The sequence below is a fragment of the Haliotis cracherodii genome, unplaced genomic scaffold (genome assembly GCF_022045235.1).
Source record: "Haliotis cracherodii isolate W230 unplaced genomic scaffold, xgHalCrac1.p SCAF_1, whole genome shotgun sequence".
NCBI lineage: Eukaryota > Metazoa > Mollusca > Gastropoda > Lepetellida > Haliotidae > Haliotis > Haliotis cracherodii.
The window spans coordinates 3,717,766-3,745,583 of NW_027266264.1; the positions used below are offsets into that span (position 1 = coordinate 3,717,766).

The following is a 27,818-nucleotide window of genomic DNA, read 5'->3' on the forward strand; positions in this document are numbered from 1 at the left end:
CCAAAATTGCATCGGATTGTGAAACCAATCGTGCACCATTTTATCGCTAGTTGCCGTGACCCTGTAATTTTTAAAGATATCGGGGAATTTAACGGTAAACTCAGCACCAGAGGCAGTAACTATAATCGACTGATTAGTAATGTAAGTTGCATTCATATTTAAGTTATGATATAGTATCATTGTATATTTAATATGTATGTTACACTCCCGGGAATAACGAATGGTCAATCTATTGAACTGCTTCATACTATCGATAACTCGGATGGACAACTCGAAGTCGCTATCTGTGACGTAACGTATTACCCGCTGTGGACCAATATAAGAGCTGCGAGAAGGAATAATGAGGTTCATATATTAAATGAAAACCACCACAATCTTGATGACAAATACATTATTATACCTGATGGGTATTACAGTGTATGCTCACTCAATGATGAATTTTTTAAGCCTAATGGAATTAGTCTCACACAAAATGAGGCGAATGGGATAATAAAATTAAGCGCTGGAAAAAAGGGTGTAATGATTTCAATGTACTTAGGATTTACACTTGGATGGAGAGGAGAAGTAGCAGTAATCGAGGCATCACTTGATGGAGATAAATTTCCCGATTTAGTTCCCTATAAAGAGTTGTGCATCCATCTTGATCAAATAAGCACGACGGATAATATTCAACTAGAAAGTCCTTCAACTCTGCTCTGATCTATTACAGTGAAAAATGAAAAATATAATAGCGGTATAACGGTATCTTTCTCGTCATTACAATATAAAAAATTTAAATCGGGGTATTATTTCAGACCTCAAAATTTCTGTATTAGATGTAAAACACCAACCTTTACATATAGGATACTTAAGTGTAACACTCCATATTATAAATAATGGTTGATGCATCAGGCCCTGGAACGCTCAGACAATGTAATACAATTGCGCTTTCCGATCTCGGAGACACAGAAGGATTCGATAAACCCGGTACCGATGGTAAGTTATACGCTTTACACTTACACGATAATGTATACAAGCGGAAAGAAGTTACATTCACGGGTAATCTAGAAGATTTAAGCGATGTCGACGTCAGTAGTCTCCTTAAAAACACTTCGTACACTATTAGTCCCAACGGTGAGAATAAATGGACTATGGTCGAAGCAAACATCGAGTGGCTATGAATATCGTCATTACCCCACCTTATGTTATGATGGGTAAGGGCATAATTTAACTAAGATAATAAATAGTGGTATCGTACTCGCGGCCTATATCCCATCAAAACGAAAAAGTGTGTTAGTCACTTTTCTGCCAGAAGACCCAGGTCATATGTTATATAGTCGTCCGGCAGTCCAAAATGTTAGATTAAATTTGGTTGCTGAATTCTATGATATTAAAGTTAACTTGAGTGCAATACCTAATATTTCTACTCTTATTATTGAAGTCTTGTTCGGAGATGCACCGGTAGATGCCTTCGAAATATTACCAGGTCTATCGATTAAATGGCTCAAGAAACACGAGCGTCAACGTTGCAGTATTATTCATATCGGAGCATCACCCGTTGCAACCCTCGAGGGGGTCCAAATTATTAAAAGTGGTAGTATTTCTCTTACTAAGATATTCTTGCCGTATAATATACATTTGATAAGGTTGATGTATACTCTCAAAACATTTAAGCAAGACCAACTAAAGACTATTATATATTCATAATATACTCTATGAGTTTATATCCAGCGCTTGATGAAGCAATTGAAAAGATGGAAACTGTTGATGGATTTCGATTACATTAAATAAGCGACATAAAACATCGAATAGAGAAGGATAGGGAGTTGAGACTTGGATTGTATAAAAAGTATCGCAGAGCCGTGAATGCTCTGGACGGAGTTGACACCGCGCTTGTAGCGGCTGGCATGGGACTTGGTGTAGTGAGTGAGTGAGTTGTGTTTTAACGCCGCTTTTAACAGTATTCCAGTTATATCACGGCGTGTCAGCTTAATGTGGGAGGCAAGCCCGAAGTGATGCAGGTCTAAGACGTTTACCACTTCGGTGAAACCCACGAGCACGGGTATGGTGCTGACAAACCTAGAAACATAATCGGGGCGAACCGGGATTCGAACCCACAATCATAGGTGGGACTTGGTGTAGCTGGTGTCGGTTTACTATCAACTATAATCGCCTCGCCTATCGTGCTCGGCATGGAAATAGGCGCTGGAGTCTCGGGACTGACAGGAATAGCGTAGCGTCATTTCTCGTAGGTTGCAAAAGAAAGCATTAAAACACGATAGTATTCGGATACTCGCCGAAGCAAAGTTGAACAGCATTGAGGATCATATTTCGACAGCAATGGTCGATTGTAAGATATCCGAGGATGAGTTTCATTTAGTGCTGCCGGAACTCAACAAATACAATGAAATGAAGCAGGAGATTCGATCAAAATCTCGTAAGACCAGTGGTATTAGCGAAGATGAGAAAAAAAAGTTCATAGAACAGGGGAGGCAACAAGCATGTCAATTATTCCATGCCAAAACCAAAGAACTGGTTGGAGATTAAAAATAGATTGCTTACTATCGTTTGATCACATTTAGACAAATGCTTACATAAATATATATAATAATGGAGATCAAAAAAAATATTAAATGGAGAGAATTACCACAAGGTTTTTATTATATCATTGTTGTCAAACCAACCAAATACGGTTATCAATTGTTTCTTATCAATTTACAAGAAGGGTGTAGTTATTTAGTCTGGTCTCCTAGTAAAATGAACGAAGAACTTAATAAAAATGTTGAATATTGCTTTATTGATAAAAATAATGAAGAATATTTTTACTACCATTTAGGCTCATCTAAAGCAATGATTGGCCCCAGGTATTGGTGAGCTAGAGCCAATTTAACTTAGTCTCATGACTATCATTGAATCGCATAATCATTTACACATAAAAAATTCCCACTGTAGTAGCGGTATAGGTATATAAATCCATGTCCAGTGGGGTTGCGGCAGAACCATCATTACCTATACTACTTAAACCATTTGTTGGTTTGACACTATGCTCTTTTACTACAGATGTTTGGGTTACCATATTGTTTCAATTTGGGAAACGGCATGTAACAGTGTTCTTTCTGGAAAAATGTCTAAGCAGTAGAGGCTGCTAACTTTTCTGCTTCGAAAAAGTGCCGCAACACAGACAAATTGATTGGATATAATTTCGTAATGGGTGTAAGTTCTTTGCAATGATTAATTCGAGAAGGGACACAAATGGTCAGCCATGAGCCCATTGTTACAAGATAAGTGTACTATACATGTAACACAAGCATCAGTCTTGGGGAACTGTTGACTGTGAGTATAAAGGATATCTGAACTTGCACATTTCATGTGTGGGGGGGGGCGGTCGGGTAGCCTAGTGGTTAAAGCGTTCGCTCATCACGCCGAAGACCCAGGTTCGATTCCTGACATGGGTACAATGTGTGAAGCCCATTTCTGGTGTCCCCCGCTGTGATATTGCTGGAATATTGCTAAAAGCGGCGTAAAACCAAACTCACTCACTCACTCACTCATGTGTAGGGTTGACGTTGCTAAGAAACAAGGACGAAATACCTGAGGAGTTACTGACTGAAGTTTGTGCCGTTCATGTAGGATAATGTTTTAAGCGATTACCAAGACAACAACTAAATTGCGTTTCACTTTGGGGAAAATATTTTTACAAGTGAGACACCGTCTCAGGTAACAAAAGGAAGGACCCAACTGAGTTTCACTATTAAGAATAATTTATTATTACCAAAATCTACATTTATTCAATATTAATACAATTTTGATTACAATCTGGCAAACTAACATATATATTGCAAAGCAAAATAGGTGAAAACTCATTGTGATACAGAAACTCTACAAATCAGACATAATCCGGATCCTGGTAACAAACATATTCTGATCAGTTTGATTAGCCAACGACAGATTGTGCACAGACTCAGTCTGTGTCGACTAACAGGGATCCACTTTCCTGTCTCTCACAAATGTCCGACATGGTCAAATACATCACAAGACTCACTGGCAGGAATGTCACAGACCGACATGGTCAATACAGAGACCTAGTAAGTGTGGACATCCTGGACCCGTCTCAGCTCGCAAAAACAAAACTCTCTCTAATGCCTGGAGGTAGCTATACACAATCTGGCGACTGCTAGCTCAGTAACATGTCTACAAGCCTTTAAAACAATACACCATACCTTACTACTCAATGTGGTGAGCGTACCAATCCTTCAAAGTGGCAAAGCTAATCAATCACAGGTCAACCTTGGGTCCACCTATACTGTATCCTCAATAACCTCTTTGATTACAATACATGGTCAATATACATAATGCTCACATATAACAATATGTATCTCTAGCAGGTGAGATAGCAAAGTAATCAGGGAGATAGACGAGTATTGTATTGTGGGAGGTTGACTATCATCCAGAGGTTGTAAACAGTAGGATCCATGGTTGAAAAGGGTCTACGAGGACAAAAAATGACGTCAGTGGTATTACTATAACTATCTGCCATAACACGAAGTTTTAAACAAAATGCTTGATTTAAGCCAGAAGCTTGATGATTGTATCGAAATAATTTCTTTGGAAAGTATAAACTGTCTGACAAAAGTAAACGATGTTAACGATATCTGTCGACCATGAAGTGAACAATTTTGCTTATAGCCTCCTATAACTATAACATTGACGAGTACGTCTGAAAATTAAGCTTGTCTGATCAACTAAAGATTCAGTCACTTTGACCGAGCAAAGCAATTCTAAAATTCCAAAATAGCTAGACAATCACGCGAATGTTGGTTATCTATGGATTACTAGAAAAATGGAGCATTGGAAACTCTAGCTTCTAAGTTCTTAGTTCAGTACAACCAGAAAAAAATCAGAACAAGTTCTGTGTCTTTATCCTGGTGGGTAAAGACACAAGAACCCGACAGAAGTATGAATATGCTGCGCAGCATAGGAAAACCACAGACTGGGGTGCTTACCCAAACTGTGTTTCTAAACATGTTGAAAACACAAAAAGCAAACCAACTACTATATCCATACTGAAGATGTAAGTATCAAAATAAAGCGCTGAATATAAGCTATCCAACAGTATCATTAAAGATTTACAACAAGCTATATACAATTGATGAGGCAAAAATTACATAAATACATGAGAAATATCTGAGAGTACATATAAATACTCCTAATGTTTGAACATCATAGTTACAAAAACATTTTCAATACATGAATACATGATTTGAGAGTGCCATTAGATCACAAGAGAATGAAATAATTGGGCCACTAATTCCTTAACACAGAATGTAATGACATGTACAACAATGACCGCCGGACTTTGCAGACCTGTTTCGGAGCAGAGGGGTCACTTGACGATGACACAAGCAAAATGACACCCCAGTGACATCATGGTTACAGCACTACATTCAGAAGAACGATCATCACACTTACTACATAGATAAAATTGTCTGTGGACATCGCCTCGTCATCATGGTCTGTAATGTTTTTGTTTTGTGTGCTGACGAGGGTGACCTTGGGCGTCTGAAGGTCACGCTTGGTGATCACGGTCTTTGTTTGGCTTGATGTGTGGCCACATTCACCATAGTGTACTCGTACTTTGCCAGGGCTGTTAAGGCTTCCAGCGATTAAGCCATATTTGCTCTTCTGGGTCGTCTCGCGCCTTCATCAGGACTGCATGCAATCATCGCAGAACTGCATTGAAAAAGGCATTTTCACCCTGGCAAGCCCTGGTTGCCATGCAGCGCATGTCTGTTATGTAGTCATCAACAGATTCGTGAGTTAGCTGCTTTCGTCATAGAAAAACATTTACCTTCGCAAGACCAGCTGGGTTGAGAACAAACCTGTCTTTGAAGGCTTGAGACAAAATATCCCAAGTGCTCTTGGTGAGGTCGGGCAGCGAACTGTACCAGGTGGCTGTTGTAACAATCGTTGTTCTTGTGTTTTTTGGTTTTTATGTATGATTCAAAATGCTGGCACCTTGGATGGGCGTCGAGATGGCTACTGCCATCAAAATGTTCAGGTGAAATACCTTGCAGTTCAGGCTGGGGTCTTGCTGTTTCAGCTGTAGTCAGCATCACCATATCAATTTTCAGTGTTCAATGAATTTATATGACCAGAGTCATTTATAACTTTGAGTATATACATGTGGACACATCATACTAGACTAAACACATCATACTAAACTAAACACATCATACTAAACTAAACACATCATACTAAACTAAACACATCATACACTGGCCTGTGGTTGCATGGTCATCATCTGTACTCCCAGGGAGTTTGCAGGCCTTTGATGGAAGGTTGTTATGTGTAGGATCAAAACCGCGCCCGAGGTTTTGTTTGGGAAGTATGCCCATGGACTCGGGAAAGGGGGGAGGGCCGATACTTCCCAAACAAAACCGAGGGCAAGTTTTTGATCTCACTTATGAACTGATCAAATACTATGAATTAGAAATAATTTTACTAATTGGTATTAACATGACTTCATTGATATTTACTGTTGAGAGTTTAACTGCAATACGCAGGGAGTACATCCGCGCGATGCACGTGACGCACGTGATTCAGGCCCGTTGTAACAATGAGCGCACGTGGTTCAAGCCAGTCGAATGAATTCCACTGAAGAGGATGGACGCAGACAACAACGATATATTTCTGACGCAGTCAGTTTTTAAAGAATCGCATCCTGTGCTGAAGAAGACAAGGAAAGTGATGACTTTAAATTCCGTTTAGGAGAGCCACTCTCCGAGCGTGAAATAACCTTACAAGTTACCGTCAAAAGACTGTGCAAGACGTCTGGTATTGAGGGCATGAAGATAAACCATTCCTTGAGAACAACGGCAGCCACTCGATTGTATCAAGGTGACGTTGATGAACAAATGATTTGCGAAATTACCGGTAGGTTGATAAACATTTTAGTCCTGCAGTAATAAGAAATTGTTATTCAGCAAAAGTCATAACATATCAAAGAAATATTTTTTCCAAACCAGTACGATGCTCTTTTTTATTTATGATAGATATGGTAATATTGGTGTTTTTGGAATCTGTAATAGTTTTTAAGTGTATTTGTATGCTGTATGTGTAATACTTTCAGTAATCTGAACAATTTGTTTCAGGACATCGGAGCGACGCCGTTCGAAATTACAAAGAGAACTTCTGACAACCAAAAGGCAACGGTCTCTGACATACTAAGTATGTTGAAAAAAATGAACTCGCCATCACGTGAAGAAGCTGATCCGAAAAGAGCAGATGACCAATGACCTGAAGACAAACTGAATCGAACTGTGACGCTCAATTTCAATTTCATCTAATATCAATAAAAAGTTGAGCCATGTTCTGTAGGGTTTTTTTCATGCAGAAAGGTAATTCAATACAGAGGGTATTTTTCGGGACAAAAACCAGGCTTTCAGTAGAAAATCTCCTGGGATTTCTTGCAGAAAGCCCGGGACTTAATTACCCTGGGAATGCCCGGTAAACTACCAGTAGAGGTTTAGTCGGTAAAAGAAGACCCTGGCAAGACAATAGAGTGACGTCACTAGAGGTTTATAAAGTTGGAAATAGTAACCTGCCACTTGGCAAACAAGTATGGCTTCAGCATGGATCAACATTAATCAACATGAAACACCGTTTCCATGACACACACCACAGGGATGATATGTTAACATATCCCATGAAAGATTTCTATTAAACATTATTTGCAGCAGCGTTACTATGTTCCTGATCACATACTTTGGTGGCAGAGGATCTTGTACATATATATCTAAACATATGTGAATTCCTGTGCATGTGACATGCATATTTCATACTACTTTGTACAAAATGCCAACACAAGACCCGCAATCACTGCCAGTATTAAAATTCCTATTCTAATCCAGGGGCATTTGGGTGGCAAAGACGACGGAAGTTTGGGTGGCAAAGACGAAGGGCGTTTGGTTGGCAAACAATTATGCTGAATTCTTGTATTCATGCCAAATAGTTCAAACAGCGGCAGAAACTCCTTGAACGTGTGCTCCAGTGTATACATGCCTGGCTCCACACTACTTTGCCTGTGGAGGACTACCTGTTCAGGTTTCACCAGTTTGTTCCCCACCAAGATTGTCTGTTTTCCATGCAAGTGTTCCTCCACATATCTTTTGAACTCATCCTTCTGATGGATGGAACTATTTTCATATAGTTTGTTCATGTGACTGTAAATGTCTCTACATATTTTGCACAGTTGCCAATCGGATGGTCTTAGACCTTCTTGTATTGACTCCGAAACATAAAGGAGTTGCGCTGTAACACTTTCAAGGGTAACTTCACAACTGTTCTTCACTTGTAGCAACAGAAGAGCAGCAGGGATTATCTTGTTCTTTTTGACAAAATCCAGTTCAGATTCATCCAAAATAAGATGAGTACATCCAACCAAATTCACTGTGTCCTCTCTGAACATTTCATTTGGGACTGACAGACCAGAGTCTGCTTCATCAGCCTTCCAAACGAACTTCCATGTCTTGGGACGTTGAAGCACTGGCAGAAACCTGATTTTTAAAAGTTTTTGAAGAATAACTGGTGGGCATATTGTGTGGCGTCCTAGATACTCTAATAGATTCTTACACCTTTGAATTGCCTTTTGATAATCTGTAAAGTACAATTCAGACACTGTACTCGCCCTTTCTACATATATATTCCAGGGCAAATTATCTTCTATCATTCCAGCTCGACACAGACCATCAAGAACTGACCACGTCCTAAAACGTTTGTCTGGGAACATGTCATCTACTTCTGAGAACAGCCTAGCACATGCTCCAGATGGACAAATGCAATCCTGAGGTCGTCTTAACGTGCCCTTATGAGATGTTGGGATGCATTTCGTATCCTTCACTTGCTGATTGGTTGCAATGTCATTGCATTGTATCGCAGAGATGGTCAGAGAGTCCCTGTCTCTTGGTAACCAATACCCATTCTCAAAATTTGGGAAAAACACATCACAGTAGAATGTTTGACTTGCCACACAGCGATTCTTGGCACATCCCCTCTCCTTGATGAGACACGCAATGACATTGTTTGGAATGTCTACAACAACACCTCTACGTTTCCAAAAGTTTACCAAAGCTTTTAAGGCAATGTCTCCTATGTTTGGTTGGGTTCTTATGGATGTATCCAGATACCAGATGGTATTGAGAGGCAATCTTTGTTTTGTACTTTCTTCAACAAAGACTTCATGTTTCTCATCAACAATCATTTTGTAGAAACTTGATCCAAAACAGTCCATTTGTTCTCCACTGGTGGGCCACAGCTGGTAATACTCTGCTTTTGATACTGAGTTCAAGTCTATGTATTTCAATGCAGCAATGAATGCTCTGGGCACAACATCACGAAGTAAGATGTCATTCCAATCAACTCCATGTATGGTCTTGTCATCCTCCGTCCTTTTAAGTAACTCTCTTCTGTTTTCATTGAGTGCAAATGTTGCATTGATATGAAATGGAAATGGATTTTCTATTGGTAGTGGAAGAAAAGTGAAGAGATGTCCCTTTCTGTAGAACCCAAAGGGACACATGCTCAGTTTTGTCATCGGTATTGCAACTGCAGCCAGAGGGAGCAAATCTTTCAGTACTCCAGATAATGCAAACGTGTTGGACTCCTTTCCACCTGTGTTCCATACAATAACCCACTCCACCTTCGCTCGCCCCCCACTGTGTACCAGGTTCAACTCTTTTATGTTGTTTGAAAGATCTACCTCAATGTCAGCCCTTTGAGCTACTGATAAGCTCTTGTTTTGCTGTGCTAGTCTTTGCCATTTGTTTGACGCATAAGCCAAAATGTTTTCACTTTTTAATTTGTCACCTTGTAGTAGGATAGCAGGTGGTATTTCAACATGCTTTACTATGTCTACCAACAGTTGTGGTACTCGAGGATCTCCTTCAGAGGGCACAAACAAAAACTTCAAAGATTTCACATTCTGTGTGAACAGAAGGAGGTTTCCACAGGCGTCAACAAACTTTTTGAAGAGAGACTCTACCTCTGTCCTCGTGTAACGAGTATTACTAATGTCACTTTTACGTGCCTGCTCTTCTGTCCTAAGTGGTAATCGGAATAAAGTGCCATTGCAGATTACCTCTCTATTGAAGTCACAACCAAACACACCCTCGAATGGTTTAAATTGATTCCTCATTGTAGCTTTGTTTCTGGCACTTTTCAGATTTGCTTTCAATCCTGGTTTTTCCAAGTAAGAGCCACTTGGGTCAAGAATGACCATTGTATTTCCACTGATGATACTTGGAACATCTGTCAGATTGTAGACAGAGATAAACCCTAACCCGAATTTCCCTATCGTGGAAGTGTCTGCATGTTTTGTGGCTCCACCTAACTTTATCAAACTCTTAAAGTCTGTGTCCTTAAAGGTAGCATTGTTGAAAGACCAGAGTGCAGGTCCTTGTAATGAAGCCATTTCACTTTTGATCAGAGACGATCTTGCATCCCAATTTTGTCGCTCATCATACAGAAAACAAACTTCAGTGGCACCAGCATCATCTGCGTTTTGAATCATTTCTTTTGGAATGGACAACCCATCAACATATGCATGAAGTAAACAGTTCAGTCGTCTAGTTAATGATTCTGACTGATGATAATCATAGTCTCTATCATCCAAGATATTTACTCCAAGCATTTGTGCAGTATTTTTGGAAATAGATTTATGAAGAAAGTGAACACCAGCCCCTCCATCCTCTGACTCTGTCTCCTCGTTCAGCCAGTCACTGTATGTACATTCTTCAACATGCAATAGAGTCAGACGCGAGTTGTCCCCTTGTTGGATTGGAAGAAAAATATTTTCGGGCTTTTCTTGTTCTTCTGACAACCTGTTGACAATTTGTAGAACAAGTTGTGAATCTTTCTGAACTTCTGATTGTCTGGAGGAATTGTCTTCTCTAAAAGCACTCGCTTCTCTGTATGTGTCATGTTTCGATTTGATTTTTTCAAGCACACCTGCAAGTAACCGAGGTGTAAGTTCCTGGTTACACCCAAGTGTCAACATCAAACTGCGCCAGTGATGAAATACAGATGGAAGAGCAAATAGGTAAGGTTTTAAATCCATGTCTTTAGTCATCTGATCTATGAATACAGATGACGGATGCTGAAACCTTTCATCTATTCCTACCCATACTGAGTGGAATCCACTAAGCAGTTGGATGTGTTCCTTGGACAAGCTCACTGATGACAAATGCTGGTAGACATTGTGCAGCAGGGTCATGTACAGGTGGTGTGCCTGACTATTGTATGATGCTGAGAGATTCTGTAAATGTTTAATGACAGAGGTAACTGGAGGAGGAACATCCAACCCAAATAATACTTCCAATGGTTCTGACATTTCTTCAGCTACACTCATGGTAGATCCGACTACGTGCAGGTATTTAGAACTACAAACAGTGTTTGATGTTCCAAGCATTGTCATTTCTCCCGGAAACTGAAGTCGACCTGGATAGAAATCTGGCTTCTGTGAAATACATGGGATGCACTGAAGACCCTGTATGTTAGTTAGAGAATCTGGGTCAAACTTCTTTACATGATGAGTGAGAAACAAAACAAGACCCCTTGCTTTCAACAATGCGTCCTGTTTACTGGAAGCATTCAAACTTTGTATAATGTTTGCTGTTGTTACAAGTTCTGCAGCTGTCACCTCTTCTTCCCTTCGTAACCCCAACAGCATTAGACCTTCCTTCAGCTGCCTGGTTCTGACATGTCTTGAGTGGGGGAATTTGTCCTCACCTAAGAATAGCTGTGTCAAAAGAGATGATGCAGGGTCAAACAGCTGGCATGCTTGGAACGTTGTTGATCCTTTCTCAGATGAAAGAAATTTCACTCCACATGCAAGGTTTGCAACTTCGGCATTTTCAAGCAGATAAGGGCAAGACAATATCAAGAACTCCATGAGTATAAGAAGATCCCTATCAGCCATTCCAATGGGATTTCCTTCAATGATACTTTGTAAAGTGAGTATGACTGCTGCATCCAGTTTCATTTGCGATGCCCCTAGAGACACAGCTAGCGACCTTACAGCTCTTGGGGTAGACACTAGATAGACCTCAGAGTAGGGGATAGGAAATGGGGGTTCTAAAACAGGTGCCAGAATGCTCACATCTTCTAAACACTTTGCCGACCCATCAGTTGCCATGAACATTTGAAGACTCCTTAAAATACCCTTTGACTTTGTGAAGTCTGTTGTACTTTCTCCCAAAAAACAAGTTAAGCTGTTTCGTTCCTCATGGGTTGCCTCTGTGTTGAATTGATTGATCTTTGTCTGTATATTGTCATTCTCTGACACAGCATCTAGTACTTTCATGACACCGCTATGGGTCGGGTACTGTATTATCACTCCGAGAATATTCTTGGGTGTAATGTCTGAAATGCTTTTTAACACTACAACACCCAGCCTCCTCAGACAATCAGCCATGTGCTTAGGGAGTGAACTCACGCCATCTACCATCTCAACAATTAGTGGCTTTTGTAGTTCATGTACACGTGTTTTACCTTGCTCTTGTAATTCTGGAATAAGAGGCAGTGACCCAAACATACCACCAAGCTGGTCACAGGAATAGCTCTTGTCGATGTAAGTCCACACTGTCCTCAACCAAGTGTCATCAACAGGTAGATGTAGATATTTGGGGTTGTTTTCACCGAAATGTTGTGCAACACATCTCTGCAGAAGACTTGGAAATACGTCACTGGTTATCAGGCCCACGTTGAGAAGATCTGGAAATCAATATGAAATGCAATTAAATACTCAAATATTACCAAATGGGCACATGAAAAAGTATTTCACCGTAATTCAAACTAATTCGAATCTAGCAAACACATTGAACAATTGTGCAAAGTCAAAAGTTGATTCTGAATTTGTAATGTTTAGTTGTGATAATTCAAACACTGATCGGTTCAGAATTGTTTAGTTCATAAAGGCCTTGAGTTTGTATTTATTTCAGGCTGACACAATTTCATTGGTGTCATGTATGACATTGAAACATTCTCTCTGTGTGTTATAAGTAGTTTGAACTTGGTCATGAACACTGAATTGCCCTGATGGTAATGTGATATTTTTATAACATCATTCAGAGGCTTGCCTGAATCTTCTCTGTTCATGCACAGATTAGGATACATTATTATTGTTCATATGGTGCTGTCATCTGAGTTTTACTATGATTCTCTTTAATAAGTTTTGATTTAACATTAGAATATTACATTATCTACCTCGATTCTCTTCACTTTGTAAGACATGGCCAAGTTCAGGTGATGCCACAGTGTCCACAAGGATGGATTCAAGGCCAGGAAGCAAAAACTCTGAATCAATAACATCCGTCCAAATGTATACATGTCCCTTTCCAATTTCTGTGAAACATCCATCCATTGTAGGCAAAAGGTGTAATCCACGTAAGAAGGCTCCACATCCACCGGATAATATATACTTCAGCAAAATCCTCTTTTGGGGCGGAGATAGACATCTTATGTAACAGTCATTTGATGTCAGAAGTGAGCAGACATGTTCACTAGAAACCATTGTTGAGGATGTGCACAATATGTCTTCCAACAATGCCAAAACATATCCAGGCAAATCAACAATGGTTTGATTACACCGAAGATAAATATCCTTGACAACATCTTTGACATCAATAGCCATGCTGGAATCAAGCACAGTGGCAAATTTGGCTGTTATCCAACATCCTCCATCATTTTCTGTGAACAAGACTGGAATGTTTTGCAGTTCTCTTAAAACTCCATCCACCATTGGTTTCCAATGTACACTGACATTTTCTTGACTTGGAACCAAGGAGTACACCTGCTGTATCAGGTCATCTGGATTCTGTTCCTGTTGAGAATGCTGAATCAGCTCGTTTAGAATATTACAATAAACCTCTGGTAGCACTTCACTCACAAGACACTTGTTCCACTCAATATCCTTGTCTGTATGAGACTGATTCTGTAGCTGATCTGCTGTTGGCCATTTGATATGCCTTCGATTCAGACTCAAGGCAAAGCAGCCATTTACATGAACCTGCAGACCTGTGGGACTGTGACTCTCCAGGGGAAGAGGGAGGAAACAGAACACATGACCTTCACATTTCTTACCAAGAGGAACAGCCAGGCCCACACGCGGACACCGTGACATTTCCTTGCAGAGTCTTTGTAGTCTTTCAGACATATCTCTTGCTTTGAACACATTGATAATTACCCATTCCTGACTTAATTTTTGTGACTTTATGAAATCTTCAGTTTCTATCTCAACAGTAAGTCTGTTTTCAATGGAAGGGCATGTCAATTCACAGTCAATGCGTTTCACTTTTGAGGCAAAATCCATCCTTTGACGTTTAACAGATGCTAAACAGCTTTTTGAAAGCTGTACACAGAAAATCACCTCTTCTGTAGCTGCATGCTTCTGGAATAATTGAACTTTGTGTATGGAATTGAGAAAAAGTAGTGTCACTGGCGCCTCCGATCTCAGTGCCTGAAATAGGTCCATTACACTCTCTTCTGTATATATGTTTCCAGAAAGTTGTGATGTTTGAACCCTCATAGGAAACCAAAATAGAGTTCCGTTATAACCAGCTGTCAAACACTCGTCTGAGAACCCAAATGTACCACTCAGTACCTGACATAAAATATCTTTCACTCTATCTGTTAGATTCTTTAACTTTTTGGCGAAACACACTTTATGTGCTACTTCTTCTGGATTAATGAAAAGGATGTGGTCACCGCTGATGATACATGGATAATCTGAAATATATAGCAAAAAGTTTAAAAGGATGATTCATTTGTATTAATCATGCATGGCTATGGCCTTTATGATGGAGGATTGATCCCTCCAGCAGCTGATCGTGCCTGGGAATGTTACGACAAAGTGCACTATTTAGGGTCAACAAATGATAACGATGTTGTATTGTCCTTTATGCTTGGTGGACATATTGACCATCTAACCTTCAATATGTTGAAGGACTGAACGTTAATTCTCTCTAAATATCTCTACAAATGGCAACATCAATTCTCACCACATTATGTGTTGTAATTCTATTCATGTGAATATGTTTCTGAGTTGTAACTCCTCGTGTTAGCACACCAAAATCTTCAGTATTGGAGGAAATAAAGACAATCAATCAATACTAGACTGAATTTCCTAAATAGGAAATTCTAAACTGTAGGGAAAAGAAATATTATAAACAGGCTGCTTTGGAAATGTGCATTTGCGATTCGCAAGTCTAGTACTAACCTGTAATATGGAATACAGATTTGAAACCAAGTCCGAATTGTCCTATATTCTGTGACTCATTCTTGAGGCTAGTATGCAACATTCTGATACCTGCCCAATCCTTCTTCCTGAATAAAGCATCATTGAAGACACACAACGCAGGACCCTGCCAAAGAATGGATCAATTTATTTGAAAGTTTGATGAAGTCATTTACACCTATTGGTAACAGTGAACATGTTGTCCTTGCGACACACGAATGAATAAGAACACACAACCCTTAATTAGACCATTTCTCCCATTGTATTTAGTTATGGTTAAAGACTAAAATCCAACATTACAATGACATGGGAAAAACAAGACTGGCAAGAAGAGATATTTACATAAGCAATTATATTCAGGCTGTTGCTATTTACACATTTCTACCTCAAACCCGATTTAAACACTAACTGAGAACATTGCCTGTCCATGTGATATAAGCATATGTACCTGCAAAGATTTCAGGAAAGTGTTCTGTTTCAATTCTTGGGGATCTATTTCAGGACGAATATTCCTTCCATCAAACATGATGTTGACAACTTCAGCTCCAGCATCTTCAGCATTCTGTATCAGCTCCTGCAAAGAGTTATATCATAACGTTATTATGTAATCATAGTTATATAATATTATCATAGCTACAGCAGCAATATATATCTCATTATAAGAACTGATGAGCACTGCCAGCTGATGTCTCCATTTTCCCCCAAAACTAATTAAATCTCTAAGATTATCAAGACTTATGTTAGGTAACTGTCTTACACAGACTTTCTTTGAGTATTTTCCGATCACGTGGGTGCTCTTCCAACACAGGGTTGCCTTAAGTATCTGCCCATCACCTGGGTACTGACTCATAACAAATGTACCTTCAGTACCGGGTACTGGTACAAGACAGACCTACCTTGAGTATCAGTCACGTACGTTGAGTCTCTGCCCATTATCAGGGAACTGGTCCAACATAGACTCTCCTTGAGAATAGATCCAAACACGTGGGTACATATTCATAACAGATTTACCTTCAGTATCTGGCCATCATCAGATTAATACAGATTTACTATGGAAATCGACCCAACACGTGGGTTATGGCCTAACATAAACGTATTTTGAGTGTCAGTCCATAACTTGGGTACTGGTCCAACATAGACTCATATTTAGTATCTCCCATCAATTGGGTACTGATCCAACACTTGGGAAATGGTCCAACATAAACTTATCTTCAGTATCTGCCTATCACCTGGGTACTGGTCGAAGACAGACTTGCCTTGAGTATCTACCCATCACCTTGGTACTGGTCCAACGCTGATTTACCTTGAGTATCTACCCATCACCTTGGTACTGGTCCAACGCTGACTTACCTTGAGTATCTACCCATCACCTTGGTACTGGTCCAACGCTGACTTACCTTGAGTATCTGGCCATCATCTTGTCACTGGTCCAACACTGACTTACCTTGAGTATCTGTCCATCATCTTGTCACTGGTCAAACGCTGACTTACCTTGAGTATCTGTCCATCATCTTGTCACTGGTCCAACGCTGACTTACCTTGAGTATCTGTCCATCATCTTGTCACTGGTCCAACACTGACTTACCTTGAGTATCTGTCCATCATCTTGTCACTGGTCAAACGCTGACTTACCTTGAGTATCTGTCCATCATCTTGTCACTGGTCCAACGCTGACTTACCTTGAGTATCTGTCCATCATCTTGTCACTGGTCCAACACTGACTTACCTTGAGTATCTGTCCATCATCTTGTCACTGGTCCAACGCTGACTTACCTTGAGTATCTGTCAGTCATCAGGGTACTGGTCCAACACTGCCCATGAGTATGTGTCCGCCATTTGGGTACTGGTCCAACGCTGACTTACCTTGAGTATCTGTCCATCTTCTGGGTTTTGGTTCAACACTGCCCATGAGTATCTGTCCGCCATTTGGGTACTGGTCAAACGCTGACTTACCTTGAGTATCTGGCCATCATCAGGGTACTGGTCCAGAACGACCTGCAACTGCTTGACAAGGGTTGGCAGCTCCATACATGTGTAGCCATCATCGTCTGAATCTTTGTAAAAAAAATAATCAATAAAGGGCCCTGCCACTGTTTCGATAGTTCGAGTTTTCTTATAAACATGCTAATGAACACTTTCTTTTCCCTTCTTTAGCCAAATTGAATTATGTATATTGATAGTTAATGTATTAAGTTTTATTATGCATACTTCATATTTCAAACAAAAAGAAGATTTAAATATACTTTTTACATGTATGTTCTTTTAATATTTTAAATTTGCTTCAACTAATTGTAACTCACCAGCTGACTGTGTATCATGGTCCATCTTTAGCTGACTGTCACCAAAGTTTTATGCCGAACAATGTCCAGTGGCCACCTGAAACATTAACAGAAATCGATTAGGTTCAGACGACAAAGGATCAGATAATTCATCTTGACCTGGGCTAAGCATACCCTCCAAAGTATGAAGTCTATACTGGGGTGCTACTCCTGATGACTCCTCAGTAGGAAACACAACTCTTACAAGTTGATCCACACAAGTAAAAGTCTGCATACTCTCGTCTCAAGATTCGCTACGTTAGCGCTCAAGCTTAACCTAGGATTAATTTACTGTGTTGGGTTACTGTTTTATCACACAATTATGATGTTTATGTAAAATTATCCATTATAAAGAGACACATTGCAAATACTGGCCTGGCTACATTGTATCCATTTACTACTGAAAACAGGTTAAGGGTCAAATGACAACACCAAAGGATCGATACATTGTCAACATAGCTTTACTACAAGCTACTGTGACGTACGGATGTTACATGATACACACAGAGAGAATAGCAGACGTCATCGTCAGGTGAGATGGGGGCAGTGTGATGGTATGGGCTCTTCAAATCGTCGATTGAAACTTTAATGTCACTGGTATCTGGAAGAGATTATTCAATCCTGACTCCTTCCTGCACTTTGCGAGCTTGATCAAGGTCCATAATGCAGGATGGTAACGTCGCACCATATCGTGTTATGGTGGTGACCAAGTTCCTGATTCGGCTGTGATTGAACATGCATGGGGCGAGGTAGGGAGAAACAGCCTTGGACCACCAGCAAATATACGGGAATTGGGACAGTACCTTCCAAGCGAATAGCAGGCTATTCCTCAGGCGTTTGTTCAATGACTAATTGACAGGATGCATCAATGTTCTAGGTTTCCCAAGCGAATAATATATGCCAAGAAGCGATATTAACTCCATTAACGACCCTCTGTCATTATTTTGCCTTGTCAACGTAAAACAGAAGTCAACAGTTTGTGTATTGAGTAAACACTTACGAAAAAAGGGGATTTGCTAATTCTTGTAAGACAAAGGTTGTGTTCGCTTCATTGAAATATCAATGTTATGTTTACTGTAATAAAAATATCCCTTTTCTCAACTTCAGAAAAAATCTTTGACACTGAAGTATATAATATACTCTTCAAAAAAGGAAAAGCAATACGGATTTCTTTGGCCAAAAAATCAATATTAGAGGACCAAGAGGTGCAAAATGAAAACGTTTAGTGTGTTATTGTGTCAGTGACAAATTTCCCGGATCAAAATGATTAACAAGGACATGCAAACCATTAGTCGGGAAACACGTACGATTCGGAAAAACGCACCCAGTGCATTAACAAAAGGGCCATGGAGATGCACGTACTGCACGTGCAGCAGCTCTATGAACCGTATTAAAGTGCAGGGTTTTTTATTAACCTGGCAACTTAGTCAGTAGAACAGTGACAGTTCAACAACATGCCAAGATTAACAGAAGTGCAAAGAAACAATGTCATGGGCCGCTTGCAGGCAGGGGAATCTCGATCAGCGGTAGGTCTATGAGCAAGACGTCCTGTTCAAAGCGTCATACTGAGTCGACAACTTCGTCAACAACGACGGCATTAGTGTCATAAACACAGGGTATGGCCTCAACTGCGATGGAGTGATGTCTGGTTCAGCGCCGAATCAAGATTTCTCCTCCGTCGAGGGGATGGAGAGCACGGCTCTGCAGACGTTGGAGCCTTACGCCGGAAACTGCGTATAGTCTGGTTATTCTGTAATTTAACCTCAAGAAAATTGCAACAGAATATTTTACGACTGTTTCCTTTAATTGGATGTATTTGATGAGATTTTAATTTTAATGAGATTGCTCTCGGGGGCATGGGTGGCCCAATCGTCTAAGGAGCCGCGATTTGCTGAAACCCCAGAAACCTATGATTGTGGGTTCGAATCCCGGTTCGCCCCGATTACGTTTCTAGGTTTGTCAACACCATACCCGTGCTCGTGGGTTTCACCAAAGAGGTAAACGTCTTAGACCTGCATCACTTCGGGCTTTCCTTCCACATTAAGCTGACACATTGTGATATAACTGGAATAATTTCAAAAGCGGCGTCAAACCCAACTCACTCACTCAGGTGTCCCCCGCCTTGATATAACTGGAATATTGCTAAGAGCGGCGTAAAACCATACTGACTCACTCACTCACTTGAGCGTTTGCCATATTGCAATAGTCTATGATTATCTTGTACTGATACTCAAATTGAATAGATTCGCTCACTAAAATAAATGAATCTATAGTCAGTTTAGCCTGTGTTCACTCAGCGTATCAGCGACAGTAATAGATAACCGGCTGACATAAGTTTCGCCGGGGCCCCTTTCACCAGAATAGACTATGGTCGGCCAACTACCTTTGCGTTACCAAGTTCCAGTTCTTTATGATATTAACAGATTTATTTCCATAAAGTGGAGGGGTTGGCAAACAAGCAAATTTTGCTTATCTGAATGCCTCTCCCAAACATGATACACATACAAATTACAATGTATTAAAGTAATATGAGAAATAGCATACATGATATAATTGACATTAAAGATGATTATTGTTCTGTAACTGTTTTATTACTGGATTATCTTTTGAAACTACAGCTACGTTATACTATTTACATCTAGCACAACATCAGTGTATCATATATACTTGTTGTAAAAGGTGACTACTAACGGGATCGGGTGGTCAGTATCGCTGACTTGGTTGATGCATGTCATCGATCCGAACTGCGTGGATCGATGCTCATGATGTCAATCACTGGATTGTCTGGCCCAGACTCGATTATTTACTGGCCGCCGTCATATAGCTGCAATATTGCTGAGCGCGGCATTATACAAAAAAAAAAAATTAACTTCTGAAATATGCAACCAATATACTTACTTAACGAATGAGTTGTGAATGAGCATCGGAGTTTATAAAAGTTGAGGATTTATACAACAATAGTTTGGTAATAATTTTCTTTCAAATCTTAAACATGTATACTGGAACATATGATATTCATTTCCCCTTGACGCGAGTCACAATTCGGGCAGAGTCTCAATCAAAGGAACATTCTGCCACGACCTGTTTCTACGGACAAAATAGTATTACTTGTACGAAATTGTAAAACTTGTATTGAAGGACTCTTGACTTATCAAAATCATCCATTGTCTTTTGAATTATATAAACGTCCAAATAACATAAAGTAGCAAATATTTCAGTCGGAGGCTTGGAGGCTTGCACATTGTTACCTCAGACTGTCACTGGCTACAATTATTAATGGCTTTGTATGAATGCGCGCACACCGCCCCCCCCCCCCCCCCAACACACACACACACCACACAATTAGGTGATTTCTTCCACAATTAGTACATTAAGTTCTTAAAATGATATATTATCTTACATTTGAATATAATATGTATGACTTCATTCCAATATTTGAAAATCTATGGCAACATTTAACTTCTCGGCCACTCTTCATATATGTCCTCTATTTGACCTTGAACTATTATAATGCATTAAATTGGTCCCTGTGATATTTTTTATAAAGTAAATAAAAGTTGTATACCCAGACTGTTCTTTAATTTAGTTATATTAGAAAGAAAACTATAATAAATTTGAATCTCTTCCTTCCTACAAATATCCAAGAATACGAAAATACGAATTATATAGGCCTATATCTTGTGACCTTGAGAAAGGTCATTCCCATGAGTTGATTTTGGTAGACTTTTTTCTCCTGAAAGCTGACATGCTACCAAGTAACATAAAGTATGAATTAATTCTGTTGCAATTTTCTTGAGGTTGGCCATTTATTTCGACCAAAATGACCAGACTAGTACAGGAAGTTGACAGGATTGGTGGGAGGTACGTAATGATCTGTCTCGCATCATGGCAGGACAGGTTTGGTCCATATCCATGGCAGTCTTAGGGCTCAAAGATACATCAACGAAATTCTCCTACCACACTTCCTCCCAATTGTAGCAAACGGCAACGATGTATTCCAGCAGGACGACGCTCGACCGCATACAACACGGATGACAAGAGCCTGTCTACACAACAACAACGTTGATGTTTGCGTTGCGGGCTGAGTGTGCTACCATTCCCAAGGATGTGATTCGCATAGTCGTCTCTTCCACGGGCAAGAGATGTCAGGCTGCTATCGATTCCAACGGGGGATATACGCGTTTTTGATGGTAGCTCACCTTCACCTTGGACTTTTCCTATGTACCGATGACTGAGATGACTACTCTCACCAAGTGTTCTCTCCACAACATTTTGGCTGAATACCTTGTACGGTTCCTCTTATAAATGTATTTTCCTATCTCACACCAATCTGGCTTTGCGTTTCTTTTTTAAGGGTTTATATCAGAGATCATATATACTGAACAAAAAAGTTCCTGTGACATTGAATAAGATTTAATGCAAAGTTATGTTTTTTACAAAATCTGAAACAATTTCGGTTTGCAACAGATAAAAAGACTCCTGTTAGTGTTCAAATGGTTTAATTTGCCATACTGACTTCAGAAAATGTGTGATTTCATTAAAAAAATCGTCGTCTCATGGAATGGACCAGGCGTCGCACAAAGTCCTGTGGGATATCTGTCCATATCTGTTGGATCATGTTTCAAAGTTCCTGGAGTGTCTGTGGAACACGTGGTTGACGTCGAAGGCGCCAATCCATCTCATGTGCTCGAGTGGTGAGAGATCAGGGTAGCGAGCCGGCCAGGGGGTGACATACAATTACGTTGTTTTGTTGAAGAGAGTCCTGAACAAGTCGAGCAATATGAGGCCGGGCGATGTCATATTGAAAGGTAATGCCTTGTCCATGATGACGTAAAAACGGTAGAACAACAGGGTCGATGATCTCAATGAGTGCTGTCCATTGAGATTTCCCTCTACCAGCATCAAACGGGTCCTCTGTCTTGCTGTAATTCCTTCCCATACTATAACGCTGCCAACCGAACCGATCTTCTTCCATGACACAATGATTGACAGAACGTTAACCTCGACGACGGTACATTCTAATCCATCCATCGCTGTGGCTGAGGTGAAAACGACTCGTCAGTGAATAGAACTTGTCCACACTGCATGGCCGCCCAGCGTAGGCGCTGTCTGCACCACTGTAGACGTGCTGGACGGTGGTTTCCTGTCAAAATGGGACGTCTGGCGGGTCTTCTGGCGACAATCCCTGCACATCTGAGGCGGCGACGTACGGTTTGTGAAGAAATTTCTTGCAGTCACAGTTGCTGGCTAGAATTGATTTCGTAGGTGTGTTGTTCGAATCCAGTTGCAGGGCTCGAAAAATTTGTTCAACCCTACTTGTCCTGCAGGGCAAGTACTTTTTATTTTGTACTCGTCCTGCCAAATTTTCACTTGCCCTATTGCTCAATGCTGAACAGACAATATCATGTACCATGTAACCACTCAAAACAAAGTAAATAAATTGAACCATCTGCTAAAATACTGACAAGCCTACTGTTTTCCAAATCCTGAGCAGTTTCTTTCTTCAACACATCTGCTATAGATTGGGTGAATGCCTTGCAAGCATGATCATTCAAATAATTTGTATCAAGTATTACACCTTTCTTAGACTGCAACTGACAAAAACTTGGAAATTTTGAAAATGGTTCCCCTTCTAATGCAATATAGTAGGCTGTTGTGAATAGCTTTTTAACTTGAACCCGAGTAATGCTAATCAAGATGCTAAAATGAACAGCATAAACGCAACACTTTCAAAAGTCTGGAAGCTTTAATATGCATTCACAAAAATACAAAGCTTGATCAAACAGCAGTGACCAATTTGCCAAAGTTGAGTAATTGAGTAAATAAACTCCTCTCAGCATACGATGCACATTGTATAACACCGCTTACCAATAATACTACTGGGAGGGTGGGTGGGAAATAAACAAGCGTGCTGTGTCGTTCTGCCTTACGTGACGCCATGCATTGCCAGCTGCGCCCTCTAATAACTAGGGGGAGATAACTCTGAGCCACTTGGAACAAAGAATGCAAATTTGCGGTCTAAGGGGAATAACTCTTAGGTACACCGTCAAAATATATTTTAATTAAAATAACACTTCATAAACTTCCCAGGTTTTTTCGTCAACTTTTTGCATTGACTTGGCAAACTGCGCAGTCTGGGGTTTGTTAAATTTTTTATCATGTTCACAGCACTGAATATGCTTCCTACTTTTAGCGTGAAATTTCAAAGTTTCTTTTCTGAAATTATGATGTAAACCAGTTACGAGTCCACATTTGGGATCAGATAGTTTGGGGTATTTTCGACAGACAGTGCAATACAACTTGCTGTCATCATCGTCAAATTTTGCCCATTCAAATTCACTCAACCACGCAGATTGTACAACACGTTTTCGCTTTTGTGTATCGTATTGTTTTTGACTAAGGTTTCGTTTCTCCGCCTGTGCAGTCAACTTTTTGTCAGCACGACCCTCCGACGAGAAAAACTTTCTCATTTCCGCCATTTTGGTTTACCGTATTTTCTTGAGAATAGTGCGCACCTTTTTATCCAAAAAACACAGCTGTGTAGAAGGGGGTGCGCATTTTACACGAAATAATGAGTTTTGATGTTTTTTCCCCCATGGAAAGAGCGTGAGCACTGAACACCGGAAATACCATGTCAACAAATCCATACTGAAGTACGCAAATTAGTCATGTAATTTACACTGTCTGGCTGTAAAAAGTGTTCTTTGTATATCTGGACTTATGTTTGTAACTTATTTTATTAATTTTATTCAAAATTCCTTTTAATCGTGTGTGAAGCGATCGGAAGATCGCACAACTCACCGTTATTAACAGCAACCACGGTCAGATTACCGCTATTGACGCCTTGAAACGAACTTTAGTTGACAGAGAATGGATACATATATCATAAATGACATACTTCGACTCGTTAAAAGTCATATTTGTTTTTGTTGGACGATTCTATGTCAACACGTATTTCTCGCGATCACGTGCACGGGAGCCTTGACGGTGACTGGTCAGACTGGTTCCATGTAAAAAATAATACCCGGCAATAGCGATCAGCTGCTTCGCTTAGGGTTATTATTATTTTTAAAATGTTGAGTAAAAGCTGCATCTAAATAAACAAGATATTGGAATATATGGCTTTTATTCCTGATAAAAAAAATAGTTTCAAATACAATTTTTGACGATCCTTGCATTAAAAGTTATATCATTTGGGTGTGTCTTGACCGAATCACCGGTAGTTAGCAACCGGCCGCTTACATCAATAAATAAAGACTGGTTTCAGCGCAAAGCCTGCGCAAAGATACATCAAGAGACAAACCTCAGCCTAATGTGTTAATACTATGCGCGACATAAATATCGATCGGCTGAATGGCCGTGATTTCCGTGTCAATATATCGCACATCAAAACAAATATAAATTAAACTGCTGTGAGTATCTGCTCGTCCGTCAGGACGAGTATTTGATAATTTTAGCTTGCCCGACATCAGTTACCACTCGTCAATACGAGCGGACGAGTGGATTTTTCGAGCCCTGCAGTTGTCTTGTCGATTATTGGTTACGCGTGGCCTGCCACCCCGAGGATGATCTCTGACTGCATTCGTCTGTTGCCAACGTTGAAATAAACACCAAATGGTGTTTCTATGGACGTTAAATTGTCTTGCAACATCACGTTGACTCGATCCTGCTTCAAGCATATCAATGGCTCGCAGACACTCATTTTCGGACAGGCGGGCCATTTCGTAATGTTGAATAATTGAAAACCAAACTTTACTTTGTTTGAAAAATACACTTAAATATTGGTGCCACAGAAATTTCTGTTGTTGAGTATATTTGTCATGGCTTGTGTATATGGATGGTGTTAAAACGTGTAAGGAGTTATAGTTGTCAACTTGAGCCGAATCTGTATTTAGACGATAACTAAACATTTGTATGCAAACCATATTGTCAACGGTACCTGACAATGAGGCAACTTGACTTTTATACATTCAATGTCAGCTTGACACGCCTGATGTTGCGTGTATGTTATGGCGTCACAATAGCACCATATGCTTGGGGCTTGCACTTCAGATCGATATGCGCTGAATATGGTTGGACGTTGTTTTACAGAAAAATATATATGGCAAATGTTTAAAATATTATTGCTGTAAAAACAATGTTACCATCATACATTTACCAAGATAGACATACTCACGTTCACGTCCCAGCAAGATGTCTGCACTGCCTACAGAATATGGGGACCACACAAGGTATGCCTTTTCCATGAAGTAATAATTACGTCATATGCTGCAAGAAGACCCGTCCCCCTATCGATGAATGTTATGTGCGAAAATACGACAAACCTATCAGAATGCGCGTATGATTTCAAGTTCTTCGTCAAATAATCCCTCAGAAATAATTTTTGATTTTACAAATGTCTTGCATCTAAAAATATACCAAAGACACAGTTTAATGTATTCAATCATACTGTATAATTCTGCACGTCCCGATGTGCTTTAAATTGCATCTAAAATATAAATAATATATGGGGAAAATGCGTGAACCATTACGCAACGAGTTGACAATGTTGTTTTAGGTATGCCCGTTTGCGCTAAGACGGAACCCGGTCGCACATATGGCCACGAGTCGCTGTTCGGCTTGTCCCGGAATAACACGAGTTGGTCACGAATGACTGGGTTCTGTGTAAGCACAAACGGGCATAGCTTAAAGAATTGTCCTCTCGTTGCGTATTGATTCACGTATATTTGATATATTAATAAAAAGTAAATGCAGAGTAAATGATGTCACATGATTTATTCTAAAGTGTGTGTGGGGGGGGGGACGTTCTCATGACAAGGGGAATCGAGATCGTTATGTCTGAACAAAGATACACGTAGAAATCAGTGGTTAGCAGAGCGCGAAGTCGGAAGAAGGAGGTGATGTATATCGGTATTTTTTTCAGGAATGTTAATTTCATCATCGCCGTTGGTTTGTATGTTTGAGGCTGGGCCAGTCGAAAGTTAAGAAACATTGTTCCCGCCTGAAGGCAATAGATGAGGCATTGTTCCATGTTTGGCTTTTGGTCAGCTGGACAGGTGTGAAGGGTAATCAAAGAAACACACATGCTGCGGTTTTCATTCAGCAGTTCGAGCTCCAACACAGTAGAATGTGATCGTTTACTAAAGAACAGATAGAGAATGGCGATGGACAGAAGTTAACAGTACTGAGATCAGGAAGACGATTTCGAATGTCAGCTGTGGGTGTAATGCACATAAGCTGATAGATCACAGTTCCGGGTAACAGAATGTGACACTGTGTCTATTAGTGTTTTGTTGTCAAACAGTCAATATACGTATTAAACGAGACATGTACTAAATATAAACAACTCATGTATGTATTAAATATGAACAATTATCAACCATATGGGATGTGCATTCATCACAACAATGAACACTATTCACATTACAGTAAACCCCACGTATAACAAACTCCTGTAGACAATCATTTCATTATATCCGATACCGTAATTCACAGAATAATAAGATCACTACTTGGATGCGGCATAGTCGAGGTTTCGTGATATTTCTCATTAGCCTTTCCTTCTTTCTCAAATATATATAAATAGAAAAACTATCGATTATCCGCCGAAACAGGTTCAATTGGGCGAAACTAGTGGTCAAAATTACATGAATGGATCACTAAAAACCAGTGATGACAAGGGGTGTAAGCATGTCCTGCCCTACCGGACATTCGTTTGTCCAAGTTAATTGGGCTGGGTCCCATCAAATCGCCGCTAATTGTACAATATATTGGGAAGAAGCAAGATGTTTTTGTTGTTTGCTTGTTGTTTAACGCCACATTCAGCAATATGCCAGCTATATGACGGCGGTCTGTAAATAATCGAGTCTGGACCAGACAATTTAGTGATTGGCATCATGAGCATCGATACACGCAATTGGGATATGATGAAATGTGCATCAACCAAGTCAGCGAACCTGACCATCCGACCCCGTTAGTCGCCTCTTACGACAAGCATAGTCGCCTTTTACGGCAAGTATGGGTTGCTGAAGACCTATTCTACCCCGGATCTTGTGGATCTTCACGGATCATAAGCAAGATGAAAACGAAGAGGAGGCAGCTAGCAGAAGATGAATTGAGGCAAAACGGACACAACCCTTTCCATAATGGTAAAAGAAAACTCTGCTAAAAAACAGTGTATGATTCCGACTGTATCATTAGTATGTGTGATGATACCAGGTGTTTTCTAAAAG

The 27,818-nt window shown here is 40.1% G+C and overlaps 1 protein-coding gene across 1 annotated transcript; it reads right to left on the bottom strand.

Moving 5' to 3' along the window:
• Nucleotides 1-7,477: 7,477 nt before the first annotated feature.
• On the bottom strand, nt 7,478-25,824 carry LOC139471613 (sacsin-like). Its single transcript, XM_071253996.1, has 7 exons — nt 25,763-25,824; nt 17,569-17,644; nt 17,222-17,322; nt 15,717-15,842; nt 15,251-15,395; nt 13,240-14,760; nt 7,478-12,747 (listed from the first exon to the last, which is right to left on the bottom strand). Exons 2-7 carry the CDS (start codon nt 17,591-17,593, stop codon nt 7,820-7,822), a joined length of 6,846 nt encoding a protein of 2,281 aa, XP_071110097.1. The 5' UTR covers nt 17,594-17,644; nt 25,763-25,824; the 3' UTR covers nt 7,478-7,819.
• Nucleotides 25,825-27,818: the final 1,994 nt, after the last annotated feature.